Source organism: Microtus ochrogaster, chromosome 5 (genome assembly GCF_000317375.1).
Source record: "Microtus ochrogaster isolate Prairie Vole_2 chromosome 5, MicOch1.0, whole genome shotgun sequence".
Lineage (NCBI taxonomy): Eukaryota > Metazoa > Chordata > Mammalia > Rodentia > Cricetidae > Microtus > Microtus ochrogaster.
The window spans coordinates 38,271,240-38,296,004 of record NC_022012.1 but is presented as its reverse complement, the minus strand read 5'-3'; the positions used below and the strand labels follow the sequence as shown (position 1 = coordinate 38,296,004).

The following is a 24,765-nucleotide window of genomic DNA, read 5'->3' as shown; positions in this document are numbered from 1 at the left end:
GAAACCCTGTCTCGAAAAACAAAAAAAAAAAAACAAAAAAAAAAAAATACTTTCCCAAGGAAAGCTGTGTCCAGCTTATATCTCCCTTTGAAAGGATGAGCCACTGACTGTTTAGTATCAAATCTAGTTTTATTAAATCTATAACAAGTCGGCTTGCCCACTATATTTCCCCCCTTTTGTCCCAGGGTATTGATGAGAATGGTGGCTTCCTCTCTTCCCTTGGGACTGAGGTATTGGCAATAACTTTGCCCCCTGCCAAGAAGCCTTGGGGTACACCAGAAACCACAGGCATTACTGTTCTGCAGCTGCAGAAACAGATTTACCTCACTAGGAGATGGGGACAGGACAGGACCTAGGAGAAGAAGAAGGGTATAGGAGACACCTGAATGCAGGAGTTTCTCTGTCTGCTAGAAGGTAGAAACAGAAGCTGATGGAGTCTAAAAACAAACATTTAAATAGAGCATAGAATGGGAGCTAGGATCTCATTAGCCACTGATAACTTGTAGCACCATGGAGGTCCAAGGAACAGTGTGGACACAGAAAGGCGAAGGTTCCATGCTAACTAGAGCAGCTTCTCCCTTTCTATGCCCTGCCAGGGAGGCTGAGGTTGGGGATGCTCCATAGTAAGTACTCTCTTCACTCTGCCTTCTTGGGTACACGGCCCATCTTGGTGCGGATATTCCGAAGCAAGAAGAAGACAACTGTGCTGGCTATACAAATCACTTCTGCCACCCAGAAGGCGGTGCTCCAGCTATAGTGCTTGGCAATGGTACTGAAGGGCAACCCAGCCAGAAATCCGCCCACTGTTGGGGAGAGAGAAGAATAAGTCCCATGTGAGGCTAAAGCAGGTAGACAGTTCTACCTCTAGCAGGCCTAAGCAAGGCAATGCCAGGAGGCAGCTATTCCAGAAAGTACTACTTACCATTCGCCATGAGGCCCACAATAGCATGAGAGGTGCCACACAAGTTGGGAGGTGCACTCTCATTGGCTATGACTCCAAACAAGGCAATGGGACCATAAGAAGAGAAACCAAACACAGCTCCCAGCACCAGGATCCAGATCTGCCAGGGCAGGGAGAGGTAGCATTGAGAATTATTGCCCACAATTGCTTAAGGAGAAAAATGTACTTAGCCCGTAGTCAAGCCATAGTCCTTAGCCATCCTCACCCCACTCCCAGTACAGCTGATGACAGAGATGGCAGTGAGCCAGCCCCAAGGGCCTAGGTGGACAGGGTTAGGGGAGTTAAGAGTCATCCCTCTGAGTTGGATGCTGGCTATTTAAGAATTTGTTCAAGCATGGTGAGTTAGGGGCAAGACAGGGAAAACAAAAATAAGACAGACCAGGAGAAAAACCAGAGATATCTTTAAGGCACCTCATGCTCCGTAAAGCCTGTGAGCTCAGCCAGAGGATGGAGAGCAGGAGTCCAGAAAGCAGCATCCTAGAGAGCAGAGGAAAGAGAAGAAAACCAGGCCCAGAGTGGAGAGGAACAAAGTACCAGAGAGAGAGTAAGGTATAAGCTGCAAAGGGAGAAGGAGCTGTTCGGGGAAGAGCGTCCTGCTTTCTCTCCTCGTACCTTACAGCCTGCCAGGCTCTTAATATTTACCTTGGGTGAGTCACTGGTCACCGTTACCCGGAAGAGGAACATGGATGCTGCCATGCCAGCCATCATGAACAGCAACAGGCCATGACGAGGGTTCCCATACACAGACAGCCCTGCCTACGGACACAGTGCCAGCCGTATCAGGCCCTCCGTGCAAGGCGAAACACCGCCACCCATGGACTCTGACACAGGGCTATTGCTGACAGGTCTTTGGCAATCTGTCACAGTTCTTGGCCCGAGACAGCTCTGGGAGGCCGTAGGAGCTGCTCGGTGATCTGAGGCCAAATTCCACAACATCCCTTCCTCCACCTTGGGGCAGGCACGGGACACGTGCTAGGGAGCTGCACCTAGTCCACTGCTCCCCCCTAGTTTCCTTGGGGTAGAGAAGAAGCCTACTGAGAGAGTCTGGTTTCTTTGCTACCAGTTAAAACTTATCCCACCAGTCTTTTCTCCACATCTCAAGCAGACAGGAGAAGCCTGGAATCACTCCTGTCTCACACAGCTGGTGCCAACCAGCCCACATGCCAGGACTCCCATCTCTCCATTAGGTAGCCCAGCCATGCAAGGAAGACGAAAAGCCTCTCTTCCTTAATAGTCTTTCCTGCAACTCACCTTAGCCATGGCCCGGTCTGACAGATAGCCAGCTGCAATGCTGCCCACAAGGCCTCCAACCTCCAGAGCGCTCATGTAGGAACTACCTGCATGGAAAATTGTAGGGAGATGGGAGGAAAAAGAAGGAAACATTTCCTCACTGAGGATATCCCACAATGGCTTATCCCAAGATACAGAGATATCTCCAAGGGTGCCCAGCCTCAGGGAAGGAATCTGAATAAATGGAAGCAGAGCATAGATATCCTGTCTGCGTTAGCTCCTGTTTTTCACACCCTTCCCTGTTCAAACCCTCATCTTACCCACTAGGGCGGACTGCCCTCTCTCCTGGATGAGGAAGAACTGGCCCCAGTCTGTACAGCAGGTCTTTACTCCAAAAACTACAAGGTAGCCAGTGGACAGCACCCACAGATAGGGGGACAGCAGCAGATCCTGTAGGGTGCTCTCCTCCTTTGATGAAGCTGGATGTAGGAAGAGAAGAAATAGGATTTGGGCTCTGCTCCTGCTGGCCTGTCCCCCACTGGTACACTACCACAACCATTCGTTACCAGCGGCAAGGCTAGAGTCTGTGGGCACAACCAGGACTGATGAAGGGTAACCCTCAAACCCCTGCTCTTCTCTCCTCTACCTTGCTGCAAAAGCCTAGCAATGAAAGAGAAACTGAAGATTGGTATGGATAGACAAAGCACTCAAACCTCTTGAACGTAAGGTGTTATCCAGAACAGAGAGGTCTGTGCTGCCAGAGAAGCCTGGCTCTGCCTTTAAAGGACAGAACTTTACTTCCCCACCCATTCCTTTGCCTCCATCTATTGACAAACACAGGGCAAGGCTTAGGCTAGTCCTAACAAAATTGTGCCAAGTAAAAGGTGAATGAAGGTGCCTTAGGAGTCAGCTTGCTAGATGCTCACCCTTTTTGCCCTTTGAGGGAGTAGGGTCCAGATTTCGGAGTCCAACATCAGCTGGTTCATTGTGGATGAGCAGCAGGCAGAGGAAGGAGACAGCCACACACAGTGCCCCAGACATAGCCAGTGTGCTGCGCCAGCTGTAGCTCTGGGCAAGGATTGTTGCCAAGATAGGTCCCAAACCTCCGGCCAGGTTCATGCTGGTTGACAACACGGCCCACCAAGTGCCAAACTGGGATGGCTCAAACCACTGAGAGACAGAAGAGGGCAGAATAGGAGCCTGGTCTACGTCTACATTGAGACAGCTCAAATGCAGCAGACCTAGAGACTCACATTACAGGGATGAGGGAAAGAGTGCTTCTACTTGGCAGAGCCAATACCCTCATCTGCCACCCGATCCCCCCACTCTCATGCTCCTAAAATATCCTGACAAGCAGCAGGAGCTGGCAGAGACCTCCTAAGAAACCTGCTATGGGTTAGGGGTGAAAGGGGTGTGTAAGAAGGGGTGCTCCCAGCTGGACAGTGGTGGCACACGCCTTTAATCCCAGCACTTGGAAGGCAGAGGCAGGCGGATCTACAAAGCAAGTTCCAGGACAGCCAAGGCTACACAGAGAAACCCTGTCTAGGTACCCTCTGCACTTACCTTCCTCAGGATCTTCCCACAAGGGGGCCAGCCCAGCCCCTGTGCCAGGCCATTAAGAAACCAGAGAGCAGCAAAGACTGGTACTGTGGAGCTCCAAGAGAAGACGACATTGACCAGACCGACCAGGAGCAGCCCAGAGGAGAAGAGCCAGCGAGCACTCATCTGATCAGACAGCACCCCACTCACAAACTTGCTGATGGCATAGGCTGCCGACTGGCTGCTGGTGATGAGCCCTGCAGCGAAGGAGAGCAGGGAGCAGGACACCTGAGGGGTTAGGGGCAGGGCAGAGGCACAGGACGGGTGGAGGAAGGCAAGGGATCAGGTGTGTACAGGTGCTTGGCAGGGTAAAACAGGTTCCTTCCCGGAGGAACAGAAGGACCCGTGCTGTATGTCGGACACTTTGCCTGCTGAACCATGTAGGCTGACTTGGGACTTCTCCACCTCTTGGGTAATTCTATCTGCAACTGTCCGAACTAGAAGGGTGATGTGCTCCTCCCTAGCATTTGCATTTCCCACCTCACCCCAATGCCAAACCAAAGGCCTCAAGAAGTGCTATTGCCCCATCATGTCTGACCGTGGAGGAAAGGGGTCTAGTGAAAGATCTTACTCCTGGAGGTAGCATAGCAGGCTGCTTAAATCACGGGTGCTACCTTTGTAGTGCTCACTAACCTGCAGGTACAGCATGCACCCCCAGGCTCAGAGTCCCCCTACATTGCGCCTCCCCGGTACATGAGGGTCACAGGCATACACACCAGATAAGCAACGAGCCCCAGTCCTTCACCCATACCACACACAAGGAGCTCAGCCTCTGTACTTGGTACATGCTTGACTGACTTCCCATGCACACACTTCATGCTATACACACCACACTCCAAACAGTGTATGCCACTGCCCACTACCCTACCCCTCCAAGACTCACCCAAATCGTCCTTGTCCAGAGCAATCTCTTCCACTAGAGATGGCATGACGAAGGAGAAGGTTTTGCGGTTGAAGTAGTACAGGCTGTAGCCCCCGAACATGGCTGCGAAGATGACAGTGCGGTAATAGCCGTAGCCTTGGGCTGCCATGGCTGAAAAAGCAGGCCCTGCAGGCCAAGTCACAGTGCTTCTGATCACAGCCTCTTGACGGCTCCTGCTTGCTGCTCTCTTAGCGCCCAGATCTGCTGAGCTGTGTTTTTCTGCTCCCTCCTCCACCCAGGCTCTTTATAGCCGCCTTCTGGACAATCATTAAGCCTGGGGCAGCAACTAGGGAACCCAGTGTCCTGAGAGGGACAAGAAAACAGTAGATTACTGAGAGCCAAACAGGGAGAGGAGGAGGGGGATCCCAGAGGGAGGCAAGCCTGTCCCCAAGACTTCTGCCTTTCCCTCCTTTTCCATGGCTTCTTGCCTGTGAAATCAGCTGTGATTAAAGGCTCAGCCTAATTACTTTTGTCTGCCTGAGCCCAGGGGAGGCAGGGGTAGGATGAGCAGAGAGAGCTGAGCTGAGCCCTACTCCCTTAGTCAATGAACTTTCTCATTCACTCAGGTTCAGTGAGGTTTCCGGGTTGCCAGGCATCATGGAAGGCGCTAGACTGGTTTTATGCTCAGTCTCTTCCGATCAGTACCCTAAAAACCCCACTTCCGAGCCTTCTAGAGCTGACTGCCCCAGTGCCTAGTACACACTGGGGTATAACTTCCCTAATAGGTAGTGGATCCCTTATCGCGGGAACCATTCCATGACCCCCTCATACATGAACAATGAATACACTTCCCTTATATACATAATGATAAAACTTAAATATATAAATTTGGCCCGGTAAGAAATTACAACAATGCACCATAATAAGGTTCTTAAAGCCTATTAATGGTTTATTTCTGGAATTTCCCATTTCATTTTCCCACTGCGGCTCGCCTGGGTCACTGAAATGTGCAAAGCACAGCAGCAGATAAGAGGGAGCTAGCTAGCTAGCTGTAATAGTTGCAGAATTTTGGCGGGGGGAGGCAAACCCCTCAGTTCACTCCACAGTGACATGTAGAAGGCGAGCTGATGGTTCCGGTCTGGGTAAGAGCCCTCGGAGCTGCCTCTGGGTCCCTATTACCCTCGACATCAGTCAGGCTTCGGTCCCGCGGGGCTGTAGGCACCGCAGCATGTCACCGCAGCTTTCGGATCGGCTGCGAGGCCGCTGGAGCTGATGGAGTGGGCGCTAGGGAGCCGCACGTCGCCTCGGGAGGCCCCTTGCTTTGGCGGCCCAGGCTCGGCCTGTCAGGACGGGCTGCACCCTGTGTCCTCAAGCCACCCGGGACACCCGACTCCAGGCTGGGAACTGCGGGTCCTGGGGACAGGAGCAGGAGAGCCGCGGTAACCGAGCTCTGCAGCCACGAGGGCGCGGCGTCCACGACCGCTGTCCCTGGCCCCTGGAACTGTCGCCATCCCGGAAGGGCAGTCACAGGGACAGCCTCCGCAGTCGGAAGTCAGGGGAGCCCCAAGGCCCCAGGCTGGCCCTCCGGTCCCGCCCTCACCGACGCCCCTCCCTCTCCTGCCACCCCTACCTGAGCGGAGGCGGTAACCCCACAAGGACGGGGGCGGGGCTCGAGGAAGGCCGGTGCGCACGCACAGAGATGGGCGGGCCTCGGCTTCGCCTAGCGGCTGAAAGCTATCGGCTGTGGGTTGAAGGCATCACTCTGCCTATCACGCTGCTCCCTGCGTAAGGACAGTGACGCTTACAGGTTGAGCACCACATGTCCATTTCGTTCCACCGACCAGTTTCCATAGTGCCTCCGGTTACTGTGCACATTCAGAAAACTAAAATAATCACTGCTTGTAGGGGCTTGGCATTTTCTCTTAGAAATAAATTCAATCTTCAGCACTGGAATTCTACGTTGTGGTCAGGCAAATGGGAATAGAGACAAACAATATAGCCCTAGTACTTAAAAAACAGAATCCTGTTGGACGGTGGTGGCGTACGTCTTTAATACCAGTACTCGGGAGTTCGAGGCCAGTCTGGTCTACAAAGTGAGCTCCAGGACCCTGCCTCAAAAAACTGAAAGATAGATTGATAGATTAGATAATAGATAGATAGATAATCCTATCTTTGGGTTCTTTTAAAATCCCTTTAATAGTCATGTATGTACATTAGGGATGGGGGCGGCGAAAGGGAGTCGCAGGTGTCATCCTCCCCCAGAATGCTGTCTACTTCCTTGAGACCGGTCTCTCACTGATTAGGCTAGGCAACATACCTGGCTTTTTCTTTTTCCCATGGGAGCTAGAGATGGAGTGTAGGTTTGCTCAAGCTCTTTACTGTCTGAGCCATCCCCAACCTCACATTCTAATCCTGGGAGCCATGACTTTGTGGAGACAAGGTGAGAGACCCAGCGGGCCTGGAACTCTGGGTGATCCTCCTGCCTCTGCCTTCAAGTATCTACGGTTACAGACAGGCCTGTAACCTGACTTGGAGACAGCAGATTAACAGCAGCCTTCCCAGTTCACACCAGGGACCAACCTTAGATCCCTTAGGGGCTCCACATATGATTAACGTGAGAGAGCAGGAAAGTTAAACCTGACCTTGACCAACTGTAAGTTCAACACACGGGAGTTCACGAATTCAGGGCCTCTCTGAGCTACAGGATGAGTTCAAGATGAAGATGGATACCTTGGCAAGACCCAATTATGGAAGAAAAGGACAGAGAAAGTGCATCCATTAGAAATAATGATGAGAGCCAGGCGGTGGCAGCACACGCCTTTAGTCCCAGCAGTCAGGAGGTACAGGCAAGGGGATCTCTGAGTTCAGGACCAGTCTGGTCTACAAGAGCTAGTTCCAGGACAGGCTCCAAAGCTACAAAGAAATCAGATCTCGAAAAAAAACAAAACAAAACAAAAAAAAAAAACGAACAAAACAACAACAACAACAACAAAGATAGATACACTTGTCTGTTCAATTGGTGGGCAAAGGCAGGTTAGATAACTGCAAAATAAATCCTCTTTGGAAACCCAGAACTCATTGTTCAGTGTGAGGTGTTTTTGTTTTTGTTTTCAGAGACATAATTTCTCAGGACCAAAACAAAAAAAGAAGTCCCCACAATAGTGGTTTTTACTTAATAAATCAAAACTCTTCGCCAGGCATGATGACAGGCACCTTTAATCTCAGCAGAAACAGTCGGAGCTCTGTGAGTGCAAGTCCAGCTGGTCTCTAAAGTGAGTTCCAGGACAGTCAGAGCTACACAGTGAGACTCTATCTCAAAACAAACAAAAAAACACAGCCTCCCTCCCAAAACCAAACAAACAAAAATCCAGGACTTTTTTGTTTCACGGCATGGTGTAGCTCTGGCTGTACCCTGTATCTCTGAGTGTAGAAAGAGAGGAATGGGCTTTGCAGATCAAGCAGGAGTGAGCTGGAGATTCCAGCCGAACAATTACATCGTAAGAGTCACCTTAGCACAGGTTTCCCCGAGTACCAGCTTCTAAACTAGGCAACTGGAGGAAACTGAGCATGGTGGCATATGCCTTTAATTGCAGGATTCAGCAGGCAGAAGCCGGCAGATCTCTGAGTTGGTCTACAGAGTGAGTTTCAGGACAGCCAGGGCTACAGAGAAACCACCTCAAAACAATAACAAAAGAGAGGGAGGGAGGGAGGAAGGAAGAGAAGGAAAAGGAAAAGCTGAGGCAGAAGCAAAGAAATCATAAATTGTTTGCATTGAATCTATGTTGGCTATAAATAGTGAAACAACTCAAAGTTTTGTGATGGATGGACAGTCTACAAGGAATTCTTTTTTTTTTTTTTTTTTTTTTTTGGTTTTTCAAGACAGGGTTTATCTGTGGCTTTGGAGCCTGTCCTGGAACTAACTCTGTAGACCAGGCTGGTCTCGAACTCACATAGATCCGCCTGCCTCTGCCTCCCAAGTTCTGGGATTAAAGGCGTGTGCCACCACCGCCCGGCACAAGGAATTCTTGTAAACTAGTTTCAGTAACACTCATCTACAACACCAGGACTTGGACTGAGGCAGGAGGATCAGGAGTTCAAGGTCATCCTGAACTGAACAGCAAGTTTGAGGCAACCTGAAACACGTGAAACACAACAAAAACCAGCACAACAGCACTTCGGAAGTCAGAAACAGGAGGATCTCTGTACGTTCAAGGCCAGCCTCATCTACACAGTGAGCTCCTGGTCAGGCAGATAGACATAGTGAGACCCCGTCTAATGCAAACAAGAGCCCACTAACTTCTCTCTCCTCTCCTCTCTCTTTCTGCCTTGAATGTAGGGCATCTTGGGATTACACCATCCCGCAGGAAAATGGCTGGAGATTTTTTAAGCACTCCATATTGGAGAGCAAAGAACTTTTTAGAATAGTGAAAGCCAGAGAGGAAGAGGAGATAAAATGGGACTCTACAGGTGCTGAACTTTTAAGCTGGCCTGCTGCAGACCAGGCTCTGTGCCCGTAGGCAGATGACAGAACCAAGGCCTGTGCTCCCTCAAAACCAAGCTCCAAGGTACACGCCTTTCATTCCAGCACTCAGGAGGCAGAGGCAGGGGAATCTGAGTTTGAGGCCAGCCTGGTCTACAAAACAAGTTCCAGGACAGCCAGGGCTAAGTAAAGAATCAAGAAACAGGGCTGGAGAGATGGCTCAGAGGTTAAGAGCACTGACTATTCTTCCCGAGGTCCTGAGTTCAATTCCCAGCAACCACATGGTGGCTCAAAACCATCTGTGATGAGATCTGGCGCCCTCTTCTGGCATACAGGGAGGCAGACTGTTGTATACATAATAAATAAAAAATCTTAAAAAAAAAGAATCAAGAAACAAAAAGCAAGCTCTAGGGTTGGGGAGGTTAACTCAATGTTAGAACACTAGAATATCAGCCTCTAGATTTGATACAGGAGCCTGTGTGTGTGTGTGTGTGTGTGTGTGTGTGTGTGTGTGTAATGAAGATTTCCTTAGGCATAGTAGTTCAGATGTGTAATTCCAGCACTTGTAAGACAGAGATGATTAGAAATTAAGAGAACATACTCCAGAGCACCTGAATTTGGTTTCTAGCATCCATGTGGGATGGCTCATATCACCTGTAACCGGCCCCTTTGTGTCCATCAGGCATCTGCTCAGGTATATACATAGTCATACATATACAAATAATTTTTAACTGGGGGTAGAAGGGTGTCTCAGTGGTTAAGAGTGCTATCTAGGAGTACTTTCTTCCAGACAACCTTAATTTGGATAACTGTATCTAGGCTGGGTGGCTTACAATAATCTAACTTCAGCTCCAGGGGATCTAGTACCCTCTTCTGGCTTCCACAAGTACCTGCATGAGCACATGGTATGCAGAGACATTCACACCTATGTATATATGCACATAAATGATTTTTAAAAATTTGGCTTTTATTCAATATGTTAAGACATAATTTAAATAAAAACCAAAAACTTCTCTTTAACAGATGTGAGATATGGGGACAACTAAGTCCCACCCACCTTGTCTGTGTATCACCCCTGTAATTACCACTGATTAACAGATCTAAACAGATTACTTGGGGGAAGTTTCAAACCCACTCCAAAGTTCCAAGAATAATCAAGACTTCTCAACAAATGTTAACACTGTGAAGTTTACCTAATTCCTCTGCATAAATATACATAAACATGCCCATTTCCAAGACATGAAAGCTAGTTGCTGGCATCATTAAACTTCAATTTGGGACTGTACTGCTGTAAAAACAGGGATATTCTCCTAAACAACCATAACACCATAAAAACACTCAACACATACACACAAGTCACAAGTGTGTCAGAAACGTAAGCATGTTGCCAGGCAGTGGTAGCGTGCACCTCTGATACCAGCGCTTGGCCCGGGCTGTGGTGGCGCACGCCTTTAATCCCAGCACTCAGCAGGCAGAGGCAGGCGGATCTCTGTAGGCCAGCCTGGTCTACGAGAGCTAGTTTCAGGACAGGCTTCAAAGCTTCGGAGAAACCCTGTCTCAGGGTGGGAAAAAACAGTACTAAACAGTATTTGGGAGTCAGAAGCAGGTGGAGCTCTATGTTCGAGGCCAGCTTGGTCTACTGGGCAAGATCTGTAGATGGCCAGAGTTACACAAGAAATCCTGTCCTGAAAATTAAAAAAAAAAAAAAAGGAAAAAAGGGGGAGTGGAAGAGGAAGCAATACAATCTATAGAAAAGAATATTTTATTGAAACAGTTTCTCAATTAACAATGGAACAAAGTACAATTCAATTCAAACCTGTCCAACCAGCCTGAACTACTAATGAAAGAACTCAAACATACAGGGAGGGGGACTGTGTAGGACCTTTAGGGCCCTCTGCCAATGTGGCAAAAAAAAAAAAAAAAAAAAAAAAGGTGTTAGGGCAGGGGAGAAAAGACAAAATGACTGACATACCAGGTTTGCTTTGCCCCACGGTGGAGAAGTCCCAGCCCCTGCTACAGGTGCAATACTGGAGGACAGGCACTCTAGACATGGGCACAGGGGTAAGGGGCGTTCCCTCCTAGCAAGTACGCTGGGAAGCTGAGTCCTGACCCCACTTCTTTACCCACAAAGCCTGCCTGAGAGTGAGGTGGCATTTTTACATTCATACCATGGTCACTCTGTCCCTCAGTCTCGGGAAAGGGGCTCACAGTAGATAGCACGTCTTTTGGTCAGCCCAGGAGAAAGAGAGAAAGAACATGAAAGAAGGGGTAGGTGTCACAGGAACTGGGGATAAGGATGGGGATAAGGATTGCAAGTGCCTGCAGGATACTTGCATCCTTGCCAACCGTGCTACATACTTCCTGGGCCCAACCAAGGGGTGACAGGGCTTTTACATTCTCTCTCCTTCCCCTGAGCAGGGGATTCCCTTACTTGCTCCCTGTTTGCTCTGGCCACTAGGGGACACAGGAACCAGAGAATATAGTTACACAGTCCTGATGACTAAAAGCTTTGGGCTAGAAGACTATAGCCCAATCTGTACTGGGAAGGCAAGGACAGAAAGAGCCAAGGAGGAAGGGCAAGGGAGAGAGAAGACACAGGAAAGAAAAGAGGCACTCGGAAACCAGAGGTGGTGACTGAGGCTCTGCAGACACTGGCCCAGACAGGACACTGATTTTGTGGAACAGGAGAGGATGAAAGGATGCTCAGAGAAGACTGGGCATTCTTTAGTGTCCCAAAACATCCTTCCCACTACCAGGTCTCCAACAACTACGGGCAGCCATTATCTAGCTCACTTACCCACAGGCAAATAATTAAGACATAATAGTGATTTTTCCCAAACACAGAGCCAGAGAGTAGGAGACCAGAGGGTGGAGCTGGGGACAGAGATAGATCCGGTTTCAGCCATGGAGCTATTCCAGAAAGACTGCTAAACAGACACTCCTGTCCCAGCTAAGAGAAGGAACTGGAGCCCCTAACCGCAGGAGCAAACCCGGCCCCAACCCTGATGTTTAATAAATAGAGGTGGTAGGAGAAGGAGCTGGAGGCAAGTGGGGAGACAGGAGGTGGGGTTATAGTTCGTCATTCTTCAAAGGCCGCTTCTGTCCTGCTGTCTGCTCTTTCTGTTCAGATTCTGTTGGGTGGTGGGGAAAGACAGGGGAGAGAGGATGGGGGCATAAGGCTCAACAGCCAGTTCCTCTTTTTCCCTCCAACCCTAACAAGCTGCCCAGTACCCTGTGCTTCATTCTTACCTGCTCCAGGACCTCCTAATTCCAGAGGCTCAGAGTCTGCTGGCTCTGCAGCTGCAGTGTAGAAGAAAAACATCAGTCATGAAGAAGTGAGATGCTAACACAGAGGATACAAACCCAGGTGGTAAATATTATAACACTTGTGAGACACATTTAGGGTCTCTGCCTACTTTTTAAAAAAATTTTATTTACTATTTATGGGTGTTTTGCCTACATGTATGCCTGTGTATTTCATGTGCCTCGGAGGCCAGAAGAGGGTCTGGGTCCTCTAGAACTAGAGCTACAGACAGCTGTGAGCCCTCACGTAAGTGCTGGAAATACAAACTGGATCCTCTGGAAGAGCAGCCAGAACTCTTAAGCACTGAGCCATCTCTCCAGCTCCTCCCCCCTACATTTTTTTTTTATTTTAAAAATCAGACATATTCACTTTATGTGTGAGTAGTTTGCCTGCAAATATGTATGTCTGTGCACCACACCTATGCTTGATGTCTGCAAAAGACAGGAGAGCACTGGAGCCCCTAGAACTGGAGTTACAGATGACTATGAACCATCATGTGGGTGCTGGGAAATGAAGCTGGGTCCTCTGCAAGAGCAACAAGTGTTCTTAACAGCTAAACCATCTCTCAGCAGCTTTGGCTACCATGAAACTCACTAATGTAGGCCAGGCTGGCCTCAAACTCAGATATCTGCCTGCATCTGCATGTCCTGTGCTGGACACCATGCCATGGCCAGCAAATCTTTACTTTAAAAAAAAAAGTTTTGCCCATGCATATGGAGGCCCAAGGGTGATGCAGTGTTTCTCCCTCACTACTTCCTACCTTACATACTGAAGCAAGTCTCTAGCTTGAACCAAAGCTAGCAATCCATCTGGATTAGCTAACCAGCCTACTCTATACAACTGCCTTCTCAATATTCTGGGTAAGTGGGCAATATGCCTGCCTGGCATTTACATAGGTGCTGAGGATTTGAACTCTGATCCTCACGTTGTTTAATTAAACACTTTACCTACTGAGCATCTCCCCAGCATGTCTGTGCCCTTTTTTCTTCCAAAGAAAAAACACAATACTTTTAAAACTAGAGGTCACCCACAGTCATGGGCTGAGCAGAACCAGACTATGCCTGCCAGTTTGCCTGACTTAAGAAATGTCACATTCCAAACCAGTTTTCCCAACTCACCAGTCTCTTCTTTGTCAGGTTCTAAAATGGGTTTTGCCTCTTCAGTTTGACCTAGAGGGAAACCAAGAGTTAGCAGCAGCAGCCCTAGGTGAGATGGGTGGCTTTTCTCTGCCCACAGTACACTGGAGCCAGCACTGTCTCCCCTCACCTGCAGGTGGAATGACCTTCTCCCCCTGGTCACCAGCACTGGCATTGAGGGGAGGTTCTGTCCGTGTGCCATTCTTATCCTTGGGCCGTGGCCGGGGTTTGGTAAACTTGGCCTTATTGAGCAGATACTGCACCTCACGGTCCAGGGCCATCATCTTGGCCTCAATGTCTTTTGAAAGCAGCACAGGTTTCTCTGTGGCAGGAAGCTTGGCCTGCTCGGCCAGAGTTGCATTCTTCCAGGCCTGTGGGTGAGACCAGAGAAGACTCAGAACTAGCCAGAGATTTGGCAGGTGTCACTTTCACCCAGTTAAGGCAACTCCTGCTGACTGCAAACCACCCTGCCACCCTCAGCGTCCCAGCTAAAGTGTCCAGTCACACATTCAGAGTGATTACCCAGGTGTCATTGATGACTTTCTCTAAGGTTGTCATCTCCACCTCAGTGAAGATCTGGTCCATCTCTGGGAGAAGTCGGGCACCCCTAGAAGCCAAAGAGAAGACGGATCAGCCCAGTGCAGAGGGCCCGGGCCAGAGGAAGGGAGCTGACAGAGAGGGAACCACACAAGGAAGGGAGGCAGGAGCACTTACTTCAGGAAGATGCTAGAGTGGTTCAGGAGATTGTCCAGAGCTGAGAGGCGCTCCGGCCATTTCCTGCGCTCTTCCACCCGAAAAAACAACCCCTGGCACAGCTTTCTCAGCTCAGTCAGCTTCTCCTTCAACATCTGATGGACATGAGGAGGAGAAGGAGAGTTGAAGTAGTAGCAGGAGCACCCTGGACCCAGGCCTGCATCTTGCTTCATGGCCTGACACCCCAGCTCTTCTCACTCTGGTCCTAGGAGGGAGGCCAGCACTCCCATCTGCCTACCACATCCTAGAGGACCCCTCACCACAGTGGTGGCTCCAAATCCCTCATCCTCCAGCCAGGCAGAAGCAGCGCTGAGTTTCCCAGAGATCTCCTCCCGTTGCTCCTCAGTGGACACTTCCTGGTACTCAGGTTGGTAGAGCTTGTCCTAGTAAAGAACACAAATCCATATATGGAGTGAGCTTTGGGGCAAGGATCAGAGCCACATGCCCCCAAGTGCAAGTTCCGGGAGCAGGGTGTGCTTGCTGCCCCTGCCTGCTAACCTGCGTCTCAAAGATAAAAGCTTCCAAGCTGTTGGCGGCTTTCTCCCTTTCCTGCTTTGCTAGGTCTCGGAGGGTCAAGTCCTCAAGTCTGTGGGATGAACAAGACAGGGATAAGGTGGGCTTTGAACGCCCCGCCCTTCCAGGATCACCTTTCCACATTCTGCTTATCTTCGCAGCACTCACTTCTGCACTGAACGGGCCAGCTCATCCTCTGGCAAGTCTGGCAGGTCCAAGACAGCCAGCTCCACACCTATCTCCTCCACCATTTTCTGCTTCCGGGCAGGTTTCTGCTTTTTTTCTTCCTCAGGAGCTGGAGGGACACCCTCAGGCCCTGACTGTCCTTTCTCTTCAGGCTTCTAAGTAGAAAGAGTAGTGATGTTAGGCAAAAATTGGCTGCACCTCCTCCATGGGGCATAAACCAAGCAGCTGCCATTCACTCATCAGCCCCTGGATGGCAGTCTGCCCTGCGGGAGCTTACCTGGGCCTCAGACTTGTCGCTACTTCCTTTGTCATCAGGCTTTTCTCCCTCAGGGGCTGCAGCACCCTTGGGCTCAGGGGGTGGAGGCTGAGAGGTGTCTTCCGCAGGGGCTTCAGTTTCCTCCTTAAGCTCCGTCTGCTCTCCAGGTTCTTCCTTGCTTCCCTCAGTAGGGCTCTCCTCTTCCTCCTGGGAGATAATTACAGAAACCCCAGAGGTTATATATACTACTAACTCAGCCTATGGCCATATTTAGCCTTGACCATATCAGCTCCTTTGCTTGGGGACAAGCAGATGGTACCTGTGTGTGCAGTCAGGGGTTGTTGGAATTTGCAGAAATATAGGTTAGCAAAGGGAGGGTAGGCAAGAATGAGAATTAAGCCTTGGGATCTGGTAATAGCTCTAAGTCTATGGAAGCAGGAGTAGATCAACCTGCCACCGGCTGAGAAAAGATGGGGACCAGTGAGGTCCTCTCAAGTCCAGGAAACTGGAAAACCACCAGATTCTGCTTCTGTCTACATTAATCCAACCCAACCCCCCCTCTACTCCCCATGCTTCTCTACCCTTACCTGTACAGCATCAGTACCATTCTCTTTGGCATCTGATGAGGTACCACCTCCAAACAGGCTGGAAATGGTGTTGCCAAGTTCTAGGAGGAAGGAAGTCCAGAGGTTTATGAGAAAAATCAAGCAGGGAACCCACTTCCCATCAACATCAATGCCATCACCTCCCCTAAGCACACATGTATGTTTACTTTTGCTTGCTCACGCACACTTGCATGCACAGACAGGAGCCCGTTTGCATCTTACTGGTAAGAGTAGATTCTTCCTCTGGGTTGTCCTCCACCAAGGTCTCAAATACAGACTCCACCTATTTTGAAACAGGTTCAAAATAAAGAACTGCATATCAACCCACACTGTCTCGCAAGCACATTGCTTGTGCATACACTAGGAATAAAAAATGACTTGCAGCTGTGGCGGACTGCTGTCCCACCTTCTAGGACTCCTGGATAGCCACAACCCCTGTGAGTGCCGGCACTCTCGGGACAGGCTCACTGCTCTCCTTATAGCCGTCCATGTCTCTACTAGAACACAGTCTCCCAGTGTGCCAGAAGATATTAATTCAAAGTTACTCTTTAGAAATGGGCTCATCTGGGGGGCTGAAGAACTGGCTCAGCAGCTAACAACATGGCTGATTTTCCAGAGAACCCAGGTTTACTCCCAGCACTGGCATGGTGGCTCTCACTCCAGTTCCAGAGGATCTGACACCCTCTTCTGTTCTCCTTGGGCACCAGGCACACATATGATGCAGACATGTGCATGAAAAATACCCATACATATTTTATTTTTTTTCTGGGCTGGCAAAATGGCTTAGCAGGTAAAGGGTGCTTACTCTCATCAAAAGGTAAAAGGAAGAAAACCAACTCATTTCCTCTGCTTCTACCCCACGCTCAATCATATATACATATACTCAAATAATTTATCTCTGCGAGTTCGAGGCCAGCCTGGGCTACAAGAGCTAGTTCCAGGACAGGCTCTAAAGCTACAGAGAAACCCTGTCTCGAACCCAAAAAAAAAAAAAAAAAAAAATTAAGGGGGTTGGACAGATAGCTCAACAGTTAAGAGCACTAGCACAGATGTACATGTAGGCAAAACACATGATTATTAAAAAAAAAAAAAATCTGTGCTGGGCAGTGGCAGCACACACCTTTAATCCTAGCACTCAGGAGGCAGAGGCAGGTGTATCTCTGTGAGTTTGGTCTACAAAGCAAAATCCAGGACAGGCTCCAAAACTATTTGGAGAAACTCTGTCTAGAAAAACAAAACAAAGCAAAAAAAAAAAGTTCTGTATGTCCCTCTTATCAAGTTAAAGCGACCACCAACACGTGCTGACCACAAAGAGCCCCATTGTTTCACTGTGTTTAAAGCCAAGACTCATTAGATCTGCTCCCAAAATGTTTTGTGCTTATCCATCCTATGGAACCCTCTCTGGGAGGGCTGGGAGGGCCAGGGTTCACCATCCCCACCCTGATAAGGGTTCCCTTTTGCTCTCACCCTGTCTAAACTGAGCACCCCACTCTCATCCAGGTTAAAGTGGGCCTTGATGCCTTTGGACTCATAGTCGGGATATTTCTTGAAGCTCTCTCCCACACCTTTTAGCTTCACTGTGGTCAGATTCTGAGAGCCAAATACCCTGGTTGGGAAGGAAAAGAAGAGTTTGAGGAGACCCACCTGCCCCAACCCCAAACACATGCTCTGCTGGCAGTAGATGTCAGGGGCCCTACACAGGACACTCAGAAGGATGGACCCTCTCTCCAACCCTGACCCTAATCCACCTTCAGCCCTCTAAGCCCCGCACTCTCCTCCCCTCCTCAGGTCAGTCTTCCAATAGGCACACCTCCCACACTCCCTGCGCCATCCTGCCCCCGCCCCTCACCGAAGATCCTCAGGCCCCAGGAAGCCCAGGTCACCGTAGTTGATGTGAAAGTTGAAATCATGGCTGTAGCGGTTAAAGGTGATGACTTTGCGCTGAGGGTAGGGCCCCATCCGGGAGAAGAGCACACGTTTATTGTGCTTCAGGCTTCGAACCCCAGGCTCCTCCTCCACCTCCCTTGTGAACTCCACCTACACAACAGGAAAGAGAAGGTACAATGGAGAGCCAGGGAAGATTCTGTGGGTAGGAGTGAGGGCATGAGATCTCTCGGTATTAAGAAAAGGGGCAGGGTGAGGTGAACAGAGATCTCACTTGGAGAAGCAATGGGAGCAGACCCCATGGCCAAGCTTACCAGGATGGGGTAGATGACAGCATCACGCACAACGAACGGCTTCACCTTGAAGGCTTTGCTGAGTGCCGCTGCCTGGTACACAGCCCCCATGGCGGCTGCTTCATCTGCATTAATATTCTTTCCTAGTTCCTCCCTAGGAGACACAAGCCTTAGCATTATCCGCCCGGGAGGGGCTGTCCCCAGCCTACAGCTAGGCAGAACTAGACTCCATGCCTCGCTCCCACACAGTACTCACTTGCCCACAGCCTTCAGCAGCACCTCTTGAACTTTGGGAACACGAGTGGCCCCACCCACCAGGATCACTTGCTCAATTTCATCCTGCAGAAGGGGAAGGCGAGATGCAGGAGTGAATGGCCGGCTCAGAACTGGCCCTTCCCTCTGACACCCTGCAGGTCCCTCACATGCTCAGCAGGCACCTCTGCCTCCCTCAGGCACTCACCAAGCTCATCTCGGCACTCTGGAGGGCCTGCTGCACAGGCCCAGGCACTCTTTCAAACAAGTCTGCACACAACTCCTCGAACTCCACTCGAGTTACTTTCGCCTTGAAGTCCACGTCATCCATCAAGCCCTCAATCTGTGGGAAGAAGAACCTGTTGAGAGGTTCTGACCAGATCCTGCTTCTGGGCAAAAGATGACAAAATTCAAGAAGAAAGGCCCAACACCCTCGTGGAGAAGAGCCCCAGGCCTGCACTCCGCTAGGCTCCCATGCGGGCACCTGTGCCATGTGGTCTGCATTGGCACTCAAGACAGTTTTAAGACGATTGGCTTCCCGAAGCAGTTTGGCCATGGCACGTGGGTTTTCTCGAACATCCTTGGCTTTCTGGCCCTTGCGTTGCTCATTGAAGAGCCTAGCCAGGTGTTCTCGCAGCCGAAGCTCCATCTCTAAGCCACCCAGAGTGCGATCAAACCTGTTCAAGAAAGGGAGAAGGTAAAGTGTAAGAACGTAGAGGGTCCTCCCACTGGCACAAGAGACAACAGCACCGAGCCTGCAGGCTCTCAACAGCACAAATAGCAGCTCAGAGTAGCTCATCTGCCTGTTCAGTCAGGGTGCTGAGTATCAACTATTTGAATGTAGGTGGGAAAAGAAGCAGGAGAGGGGCCTGAAGTCAAGGAGTTCATAATCAAAATATGAATAACCTCCCAAATGTGAAAACATACACACGTTTTAAAAAAGAAGCACCATAGCCAGGCAGTGGTGGCATACACCTTTAATCCCAGCACTTGGGTGACAGAGGTAGGAGAATCTCTGAGTTCAAGGCTAGCCTGGTCTACAAGAGCTAGTTCCAGGACAGGCTCCAAAGCTACAGAGAAAACCTATCTCGAAAAACCAAAAACAGAAAAAAAAAAGAAGAAAAAAAAAAGCACCCAGCATTAGGGAAGCAGAGGTAGATTTCTGTGAGTTTGAGGCTATTTTGCTCTATGCACAGACTTCCCAGGATAGCCAGGACTAAATAGTGAAACCTTGTCTCAAAATGAATGAAGAAAGGCAGATGAAGCTAGTGGAACACACAGGAAGTCTGCACTACTCAGAACAGTCAGGGGAACCTTCCTTGATCCAGTACACTGGAACTGGAACCTCAAGAAGAGCTGGAGTTGATTAGGTAGAGAAGAGAGTGAAAAGACTGGCCAGCAGTGGTAGCACATGCCTTTAATCCTAGAACACTAGAAACAGAGGCAGGCAATCTCTGAGTAGAGTTCCTGGTCTACAAAAGGAGTTCCAAGACAGTCAACAACTGTTACACAGAAAAACCCTGTCTTGAAAAACCAAAAATAAAAGTTAAAAACAACAACAATAATAATAATAAGAGTGAAGAACATTCTATACAGAATAGTTTTGCTAAAGATCCCAAGGCAGGAAATAGGGGGGAATGTAAGAATAAAAGGAGCAAAATAAAATAATAATAATAATAATAGGAACCAGGCATCATGGCTCATTGTCTTCAAGCCAAGCACTTGAGAGATGGAGGCAGAGGCAGGCAGAGCTCCGTGAGTTCAGGGCCAGCCTGGTTTGCATAGAGATTCCAAACAGCTAGAGCCATGTAGTGAGAGCACCTCCAAAAAAGAGTAAAAGAGCTCAGGTACAGGAGACAGGGCTCAAAGAGGCAGAGAGGGCACTGAAGAAATGGATTGCTATCATATCGGTATTTAATTTATTATTCCTCTCTTCAGTGGTGCTGTGGATGGAGACCAGGGCCCATAAGCACTAGCTGAACAGCGAGGAGCTGAAAAAGGGGGTTCTAGGAGAGAGGCTTTGTGTTTTTCATAAATTCTAGGTTGGCCAGGACACCATAAATAGCTAAAGGTGATTTTCAGTTTCTGAACCTCCTGCCTCCACCTCCCGGTGCCAGGATTACACCACTAAGCCTTCTTTAGGAATGGTTTATTATTATTATTATTATTTTGTTTTTTAAATTCTGTAGGTCAAGAGACAGACGCAGGACTATCAGAAGTTTTTGACAAACCTGGACAACACAGTAAATTCCAGGAATATACAGTTTGGTAGCAGAATGCCTATGTAGCACATGTGAGACCCTAAGTTCAACCTCAGTAAGAAGAAAGACAGATAATGACAGTGATACAGATAACCTCAATATGTCAAGAAAGCCGAGAAGCAGGTTGCACCTGACACTCAACCTCGCATGCACTCTCGTGGGTTTCCTTAGAACACATTCAGCAGGAAGCTCCCTGCTTTTCAAACTCCCTAAAGTGTCCCCTTCTCTCTCTTGCTTCCACTTCCTCTTTGAGAGCAGCCGCCTCCCACGGCAGGCAGCGGATGTTATATCCAGGAAGTGTGTTCCTTCGGGGAGCAGAAGAAAATCACCTGAGATCCAGGCAGAAAGCAAACCCTAAAGTCTTAGTAACTTACCCCACACCCCGGATCTGCAGCTGTGGTTGCATCCCAGCCTCCTTAGTCTTCACTGTTTGGTAGGTGACAATGGTGCACACAGTGCTGCCTGAGCCCATGTCATAGAACATGACATTCTGTGGAGACACCAAGGGCACTGTCACGGGAACTTTATCAAACGCAGGCTGCCTGTCCCCCTGCCTGAAAACAAAGAACTATCGCCTTTTACCATAAAGCCGACCAACTAAAACGGGGACTGAAAGGCGGCGACTGCCACACTTTGCCAAGGGAAGGCCATGCAAATGAGATGCAAAGCAGGTCGAGGACCCTCTATGCTCAGCTGAGCATCCTGTGTATCCAGTGCTCAGGAGGCCTCCTTGGCTCACCTGTGCAGTGGAATTGATATCTTTCCGGCGGAAGACACCATAGCTGAGGGCAGTGGCAGTGTTGTCATTGATGAGCTGTAGCACTTTGAGTCCAGCCATTCGAGCAGCCTGCAGCACGGCTCGGCGCTCGGCCTGGTTGAAAAAGGCTGGCACGGTGATCACCGCATCCTTAATGGGTTGTTCTACAGAAGACAAAAGATCAGGCTCTCAGCAACTCCAAACCTCAGACCAGGGTTTCCAGACTTAGTGCAACGGTCTCTGAGGCAGGGAATTCTCTCTGGCTGGGGCTGATCTTGTACATGAGGGTGTTTACTGGCCTCCTTGCCCTCTACATACTAGATGCCCATAGCTCATCTCCTGTTTGTGACAGCCAAATGTATCTTCACGCAAGAGGCCAACTTTCACTAAGAGATAAAAGTGTCCCTACTTGACAGTCAGTGCAGATTTTGGGGACCTCGCTGCCACTGACCCCACCTTGATACTCACCTGCAAAATCTTCAGCCAAGGACCGGGAGTAGTTGAGAACCATGCCCAGCACCTCCTCAGGGGAGAACTGCAGCTCCCTGGAGAGAGGAGTTGAGCAAGACCACTAGTCATGAACACATGCCAGTAAGAGCCCAAGAGGGCTACTGAGCCCACCTTCCCCCACTAGACACTCACGGACTGATCTGGAAGCGCACAGTCTGCCTCTGTGGGTCAATGTTTAGCTCGTGTTCTGGGAAACGGTCCCGATAAAGGGCCACATGAGGGTTATCTGCCTGCTTTCCTAAGAGGTGCTGAAAATAACGGAGCGTAGCCTTTGGGTTCTTGATGGCCTGAAAGAAGACCCAGCAGGTTCTTAGGCCCAATCCCAGCTTAGCCTGCCTCTTACATCATAGAAATAGACAAGAGACCAGCCTCCAGAAGAGCCAACCGGCGGTGGGGCTGCTACTCACCATGCCTGCTGCACTGTCACCTAAAAACCTTTCATTTTCTTTCAAGGTCACAGTCACTGGAGTTTTCCTCCGAGATTCCCTAAAAAAAAAAAAAAAAAAAAAAAAGCATCATTAGCCTAGCTTCCTGCAGCACAGTATGAACCTAGGAGCCTCAAGAGCTCACAGTGGGCTCAGCCACCCACGTCTGTTTTAGACACTACAAATTACAACACACACCCTCGACACAGATCTGTCCTTACTTGTTCAATACAATCTCCATGGGCACTCCAGGCTTGACAATGGCCACCTTCATGGATTCACTGCCCAGGTCCACAGACATCACAGCCAATGTATCTGAAGGGAAAATAGAAAAATACACTTATCTGTTTAGCTCTCTGCTTCCCACACCTTCCTGGGTTAAATCAAATAAAGCAGTCTATGATCTAGACAGAAAGATGGCAAAGACAAAGAAAAGAGCCTAGCTCTGGCAACCCTACACACTCGAGTGGGCACCTCAGGCCCTCTTCTTTTGATCCCAGGTACATACCGCTCAGTGCCAACAGGTCCGCCAACAGGACAGCCACCAAGGCCCAGCAGGGTAGCCTCCTTGGCCTCTGCCTTCTTACTGTGGCTGCCATCGTGAACCTTGCAGAGAAGGAAAAACACTTGTAACTGGATGCCGAGTGAAGAAGGAAAACCACATCCCAGAACAGACAAGCTCTAAGATTCCTATCTGTGGCACTTGAGGCTAAAGGCAGGGCAGCGTGGACTCCTCCCCTCCCCTTCCGAGGAGTTTCAGTCATTCTACACATCCTCCCGAGTGTCCCACATTTGGGCCTAGGCAAAAGGGCCCCGATGCTTAGATCCACGACATCATTAGACAGACAAATAGGAAGGAGACTTGACCTTCTTTCCGTCCATGCAAAGGCAAGTAACTGGCGCACCACAGGACTGTGCGCGCTGTCACACACCTGGAACTGGGCCAGGGACCCTCGAAACCTGCTCAACTACCTCACACCTGGAGCTCCCCTGGTGGTAGGGAAAGCCAGGCTGAACCTGCACAGGAACTGGAAGGTGATGACGTTGGGGATGGCTGGCATGGAAGGGCATGTCCCCTCCTCAGCATCCCTTGAGTACTGCCCGACCCACCCTCCTTGTCCATCCCACTCCTGGGACCCGCTGCCCACGCTGACGCGTTCGGGCTAAGGTTACCGGCCGCGAGTGTTCACCTAAACCTCACCTGACGAAGGTAGAAGATCCCACTCCCGGAAATGGATTCGGCCCACCCCGAGAGCGAGGGGCCAGCCCAGCGACGGAACTGCAGGGCCGAAGGCACCGGTATCCGTACGGCCCTCACTCCCGCTACCGGCCCGCCCCCGAAGCTAGCACGCTGCCTCCCCTAGGAGCCGCGGCCCGGATGCTGCTCCATCCTCACCCCCACTCCCTCTGGCCTTCAGCTCCTGTGTCCCTCGCTCCAGGATCAACGCGGCGCGGACGTATCAACACGGCCAACAGCACGACCCTAACCCCAAGCCCTTCACAACTCCCCTCCGTTTGCAAACTGTTACAGTAGCCACCAACCTCTCCGCGGCGTCTCGCGCACCAGCCGGCCCCGGACGCGGCGCACGCTCATTGGCGCCTCCGCTGCCCGGCCCTGCGCCGCACACCTGGCCCCACCCCTGCGGCCCGGCGCGTGTCTCCATTGGTCCACGTGGGAGGCCCGCCCCCTGCCTGATCCCGCCCCCGAGGCGGCCGCGGGGCCTCAGTACCAGTTGGAACAAAACCGCCGGCGCCGGCCGCTGATTGGACCACGTCACGGTTCGCGGCCGGGTCGCTCCTCACGGGCAGTGTGCCAGCCCCAGTGCTAGACTCTTCGGTGGGGTGGCCCGCGGAACCCTGCGTGCGAGCCGGTGCTGGCGGAGGGTTCGGTCCTCTTGGGGTCACCCGGGGCGTCCGCGCGAAGGACTGGAACTGCGCTGCACTCGCTGCGGCGATGCGGAAGAGGCGCGTGCGTTGGGGGCTCTAAACTGCCCTGGGCTTTGGCTAGACACCAGGGGACCGCTGCTTTACTCCAACCTTCCAGTTTCATTGAGGAAACCTAAGCCACAAAAATGATGTTCGCTGATGGGCCGGAGATAAATCGTGTTTGTGACAGAACTTGGCTTTAACACTGAACCCCATTAGTAGGAGAGACGATATTCCAAACTAAAACAGGGATTTAGTTGACTACATCATCTACATCATCCTTCTGGGTATTCCTGTTCCATTAAGTCTTGTATTTTCCTTTCGGTTTAACTCATGGGGTCGTAGGATTAAGGTTCTAATGTACCCATCTCCCCAGATTTTTCTCTCCTCATTTCCCTTTCTAGTTATGGTCCCATGAAAATGTGGTCCTTGGAGAGTGCACAGACTTTACAGCATCTATCCAAAAAACCAGTATTCAGGTGTAATTAGAAATACAAGGGCTGGAGAGATGGCTCAGCAGTTAAGAGCACTGACTGCTCTTCAGAGGTCCCGGGTTCAATTCCTAGCATCCA

At 50.2% G+C, this 24,765-nt stretch overlaps 2 protein-coding genes across 9 annotated transcripts; both read right to left on the bottom strand.

Moving 5' to 3' along the window:
* Positions 1 to 116: 116 nt before the first annotated feature.
* On the bottom strand, positions 117 to 6,341 carry Slc37a4 (solute carrier family 37 member 4). 5 transcript variants are annotated; one of them, XM_013346318.2, is made up of 10 exons: positions 6,283 to 6,341; positions 4,674 to 5,015; positions 3,755 to 3,987; positions 3,118 to 3,361; positions 2,512 to 2,670; positions 2,213 to 2,298; positions 1,604 to 1,717; positions 1,373 to 1,438; positions 923 to 1,061; positions 117 to 803 (listed from the first exon to the last, which is right to left on the bottom strand). In XM_013346318.2, exons 2-10 carry the CDS (start codon positions 4,819 to 4,821, stop codon positions 637 to 639), a joined length of 1,356 nt encoding a protein of 451 aa, XP_013201772.1. In that variant the 5' UTR covers positions 4,822 to 5,015; positions 6,283 to 6,341; the 3' UTR covers positions 117 to 636. The 5 variants fall into 5 exon arrangements, with proteins under 5 accessions (XP_013201772.1, XP_005347240.1, XP_013201771.1 ...); XM_005347183.3 differs by lacking the exon at positions 6,283 to 6,341 and adding an exon at positions 5,832 to 6,237; XM_013346317.2 differs by lacking the exon at positions 6,283 to 6,341 and having other exon boundaries at positions 4,674 to 6,237.
* A 4,537-nt stretch (positions 6,342 to 10,878) lies between these two features.
* Positions 10,879 to 23,881, bottom strand: Hyou1 (hypoxia up-regulated 1). 4 transcript variants are annotated; one of them, XM_005347181.3, is made up of 26 exons: positions 23,810 to 23,881; positions 22,776 to 22,873; positions 22,489 to 22,582; positions 22,250 to 22,328; positions 21,975 to 22,129; positions 21,801 to 21,877; positions 21,315 to 21,496; positions 20,950 to 21,065; positions 18,799 to 18,991; positions 18,523 to 18,657; positions 18,319 to 18,401; positions 18,084 to 18,216; positions 17,735 to 17,922; positions 17,353 to 17,491; positions 16,108 to 16,168; positions 15,868 to 15,947; positions 15,302 to 15,487; positions 15,007 to 15,179; positions 14,824 to 14,911; positions 14,586 to 14,708; positions 14,287 to 14,420; positions 14,095 to 14,179; positions 13,703 to 13,943; positions 13,555 to 13,605; positions 12,382 to 12,432; positions 10,879 to 12,263 (listed from the first exon to the last, which is right to left on the bottom strand). In XM_005347181.3, exons 2-26 carry the CDS (start codon positions 22,864 to 22,866, stop codon positions 12,202 to 12,204), a joined length of 3,000 nt encoding a protein of 999 aa, XP_005347238.1. In that variant the 5' UTR covers positions 22,867 to 22,873; positions 23,810 to 23,881; the 3' UTR covers positions 10,879 to 12,201. The 4 variants fall into 4 exon arrangements, with proteins under 4 accessions (XP_005347238.1, XP_005347239.1, XP_026635018.1 ...); XM_005347182.3 differs by lacking the exon at positions 23,810 to 23,881 and adding an exon at positions 23,469 to 23,802; XM_026779217.1 differs by lacking the exon at positions 23,810 to 23,881 and adding an exon at positions 23,469 to 23,802 and having other exon boundaries at positions 15,007 to 15,176.
* Positions 23,882 to 24,765: the final 884 nt, after the last annotated feature.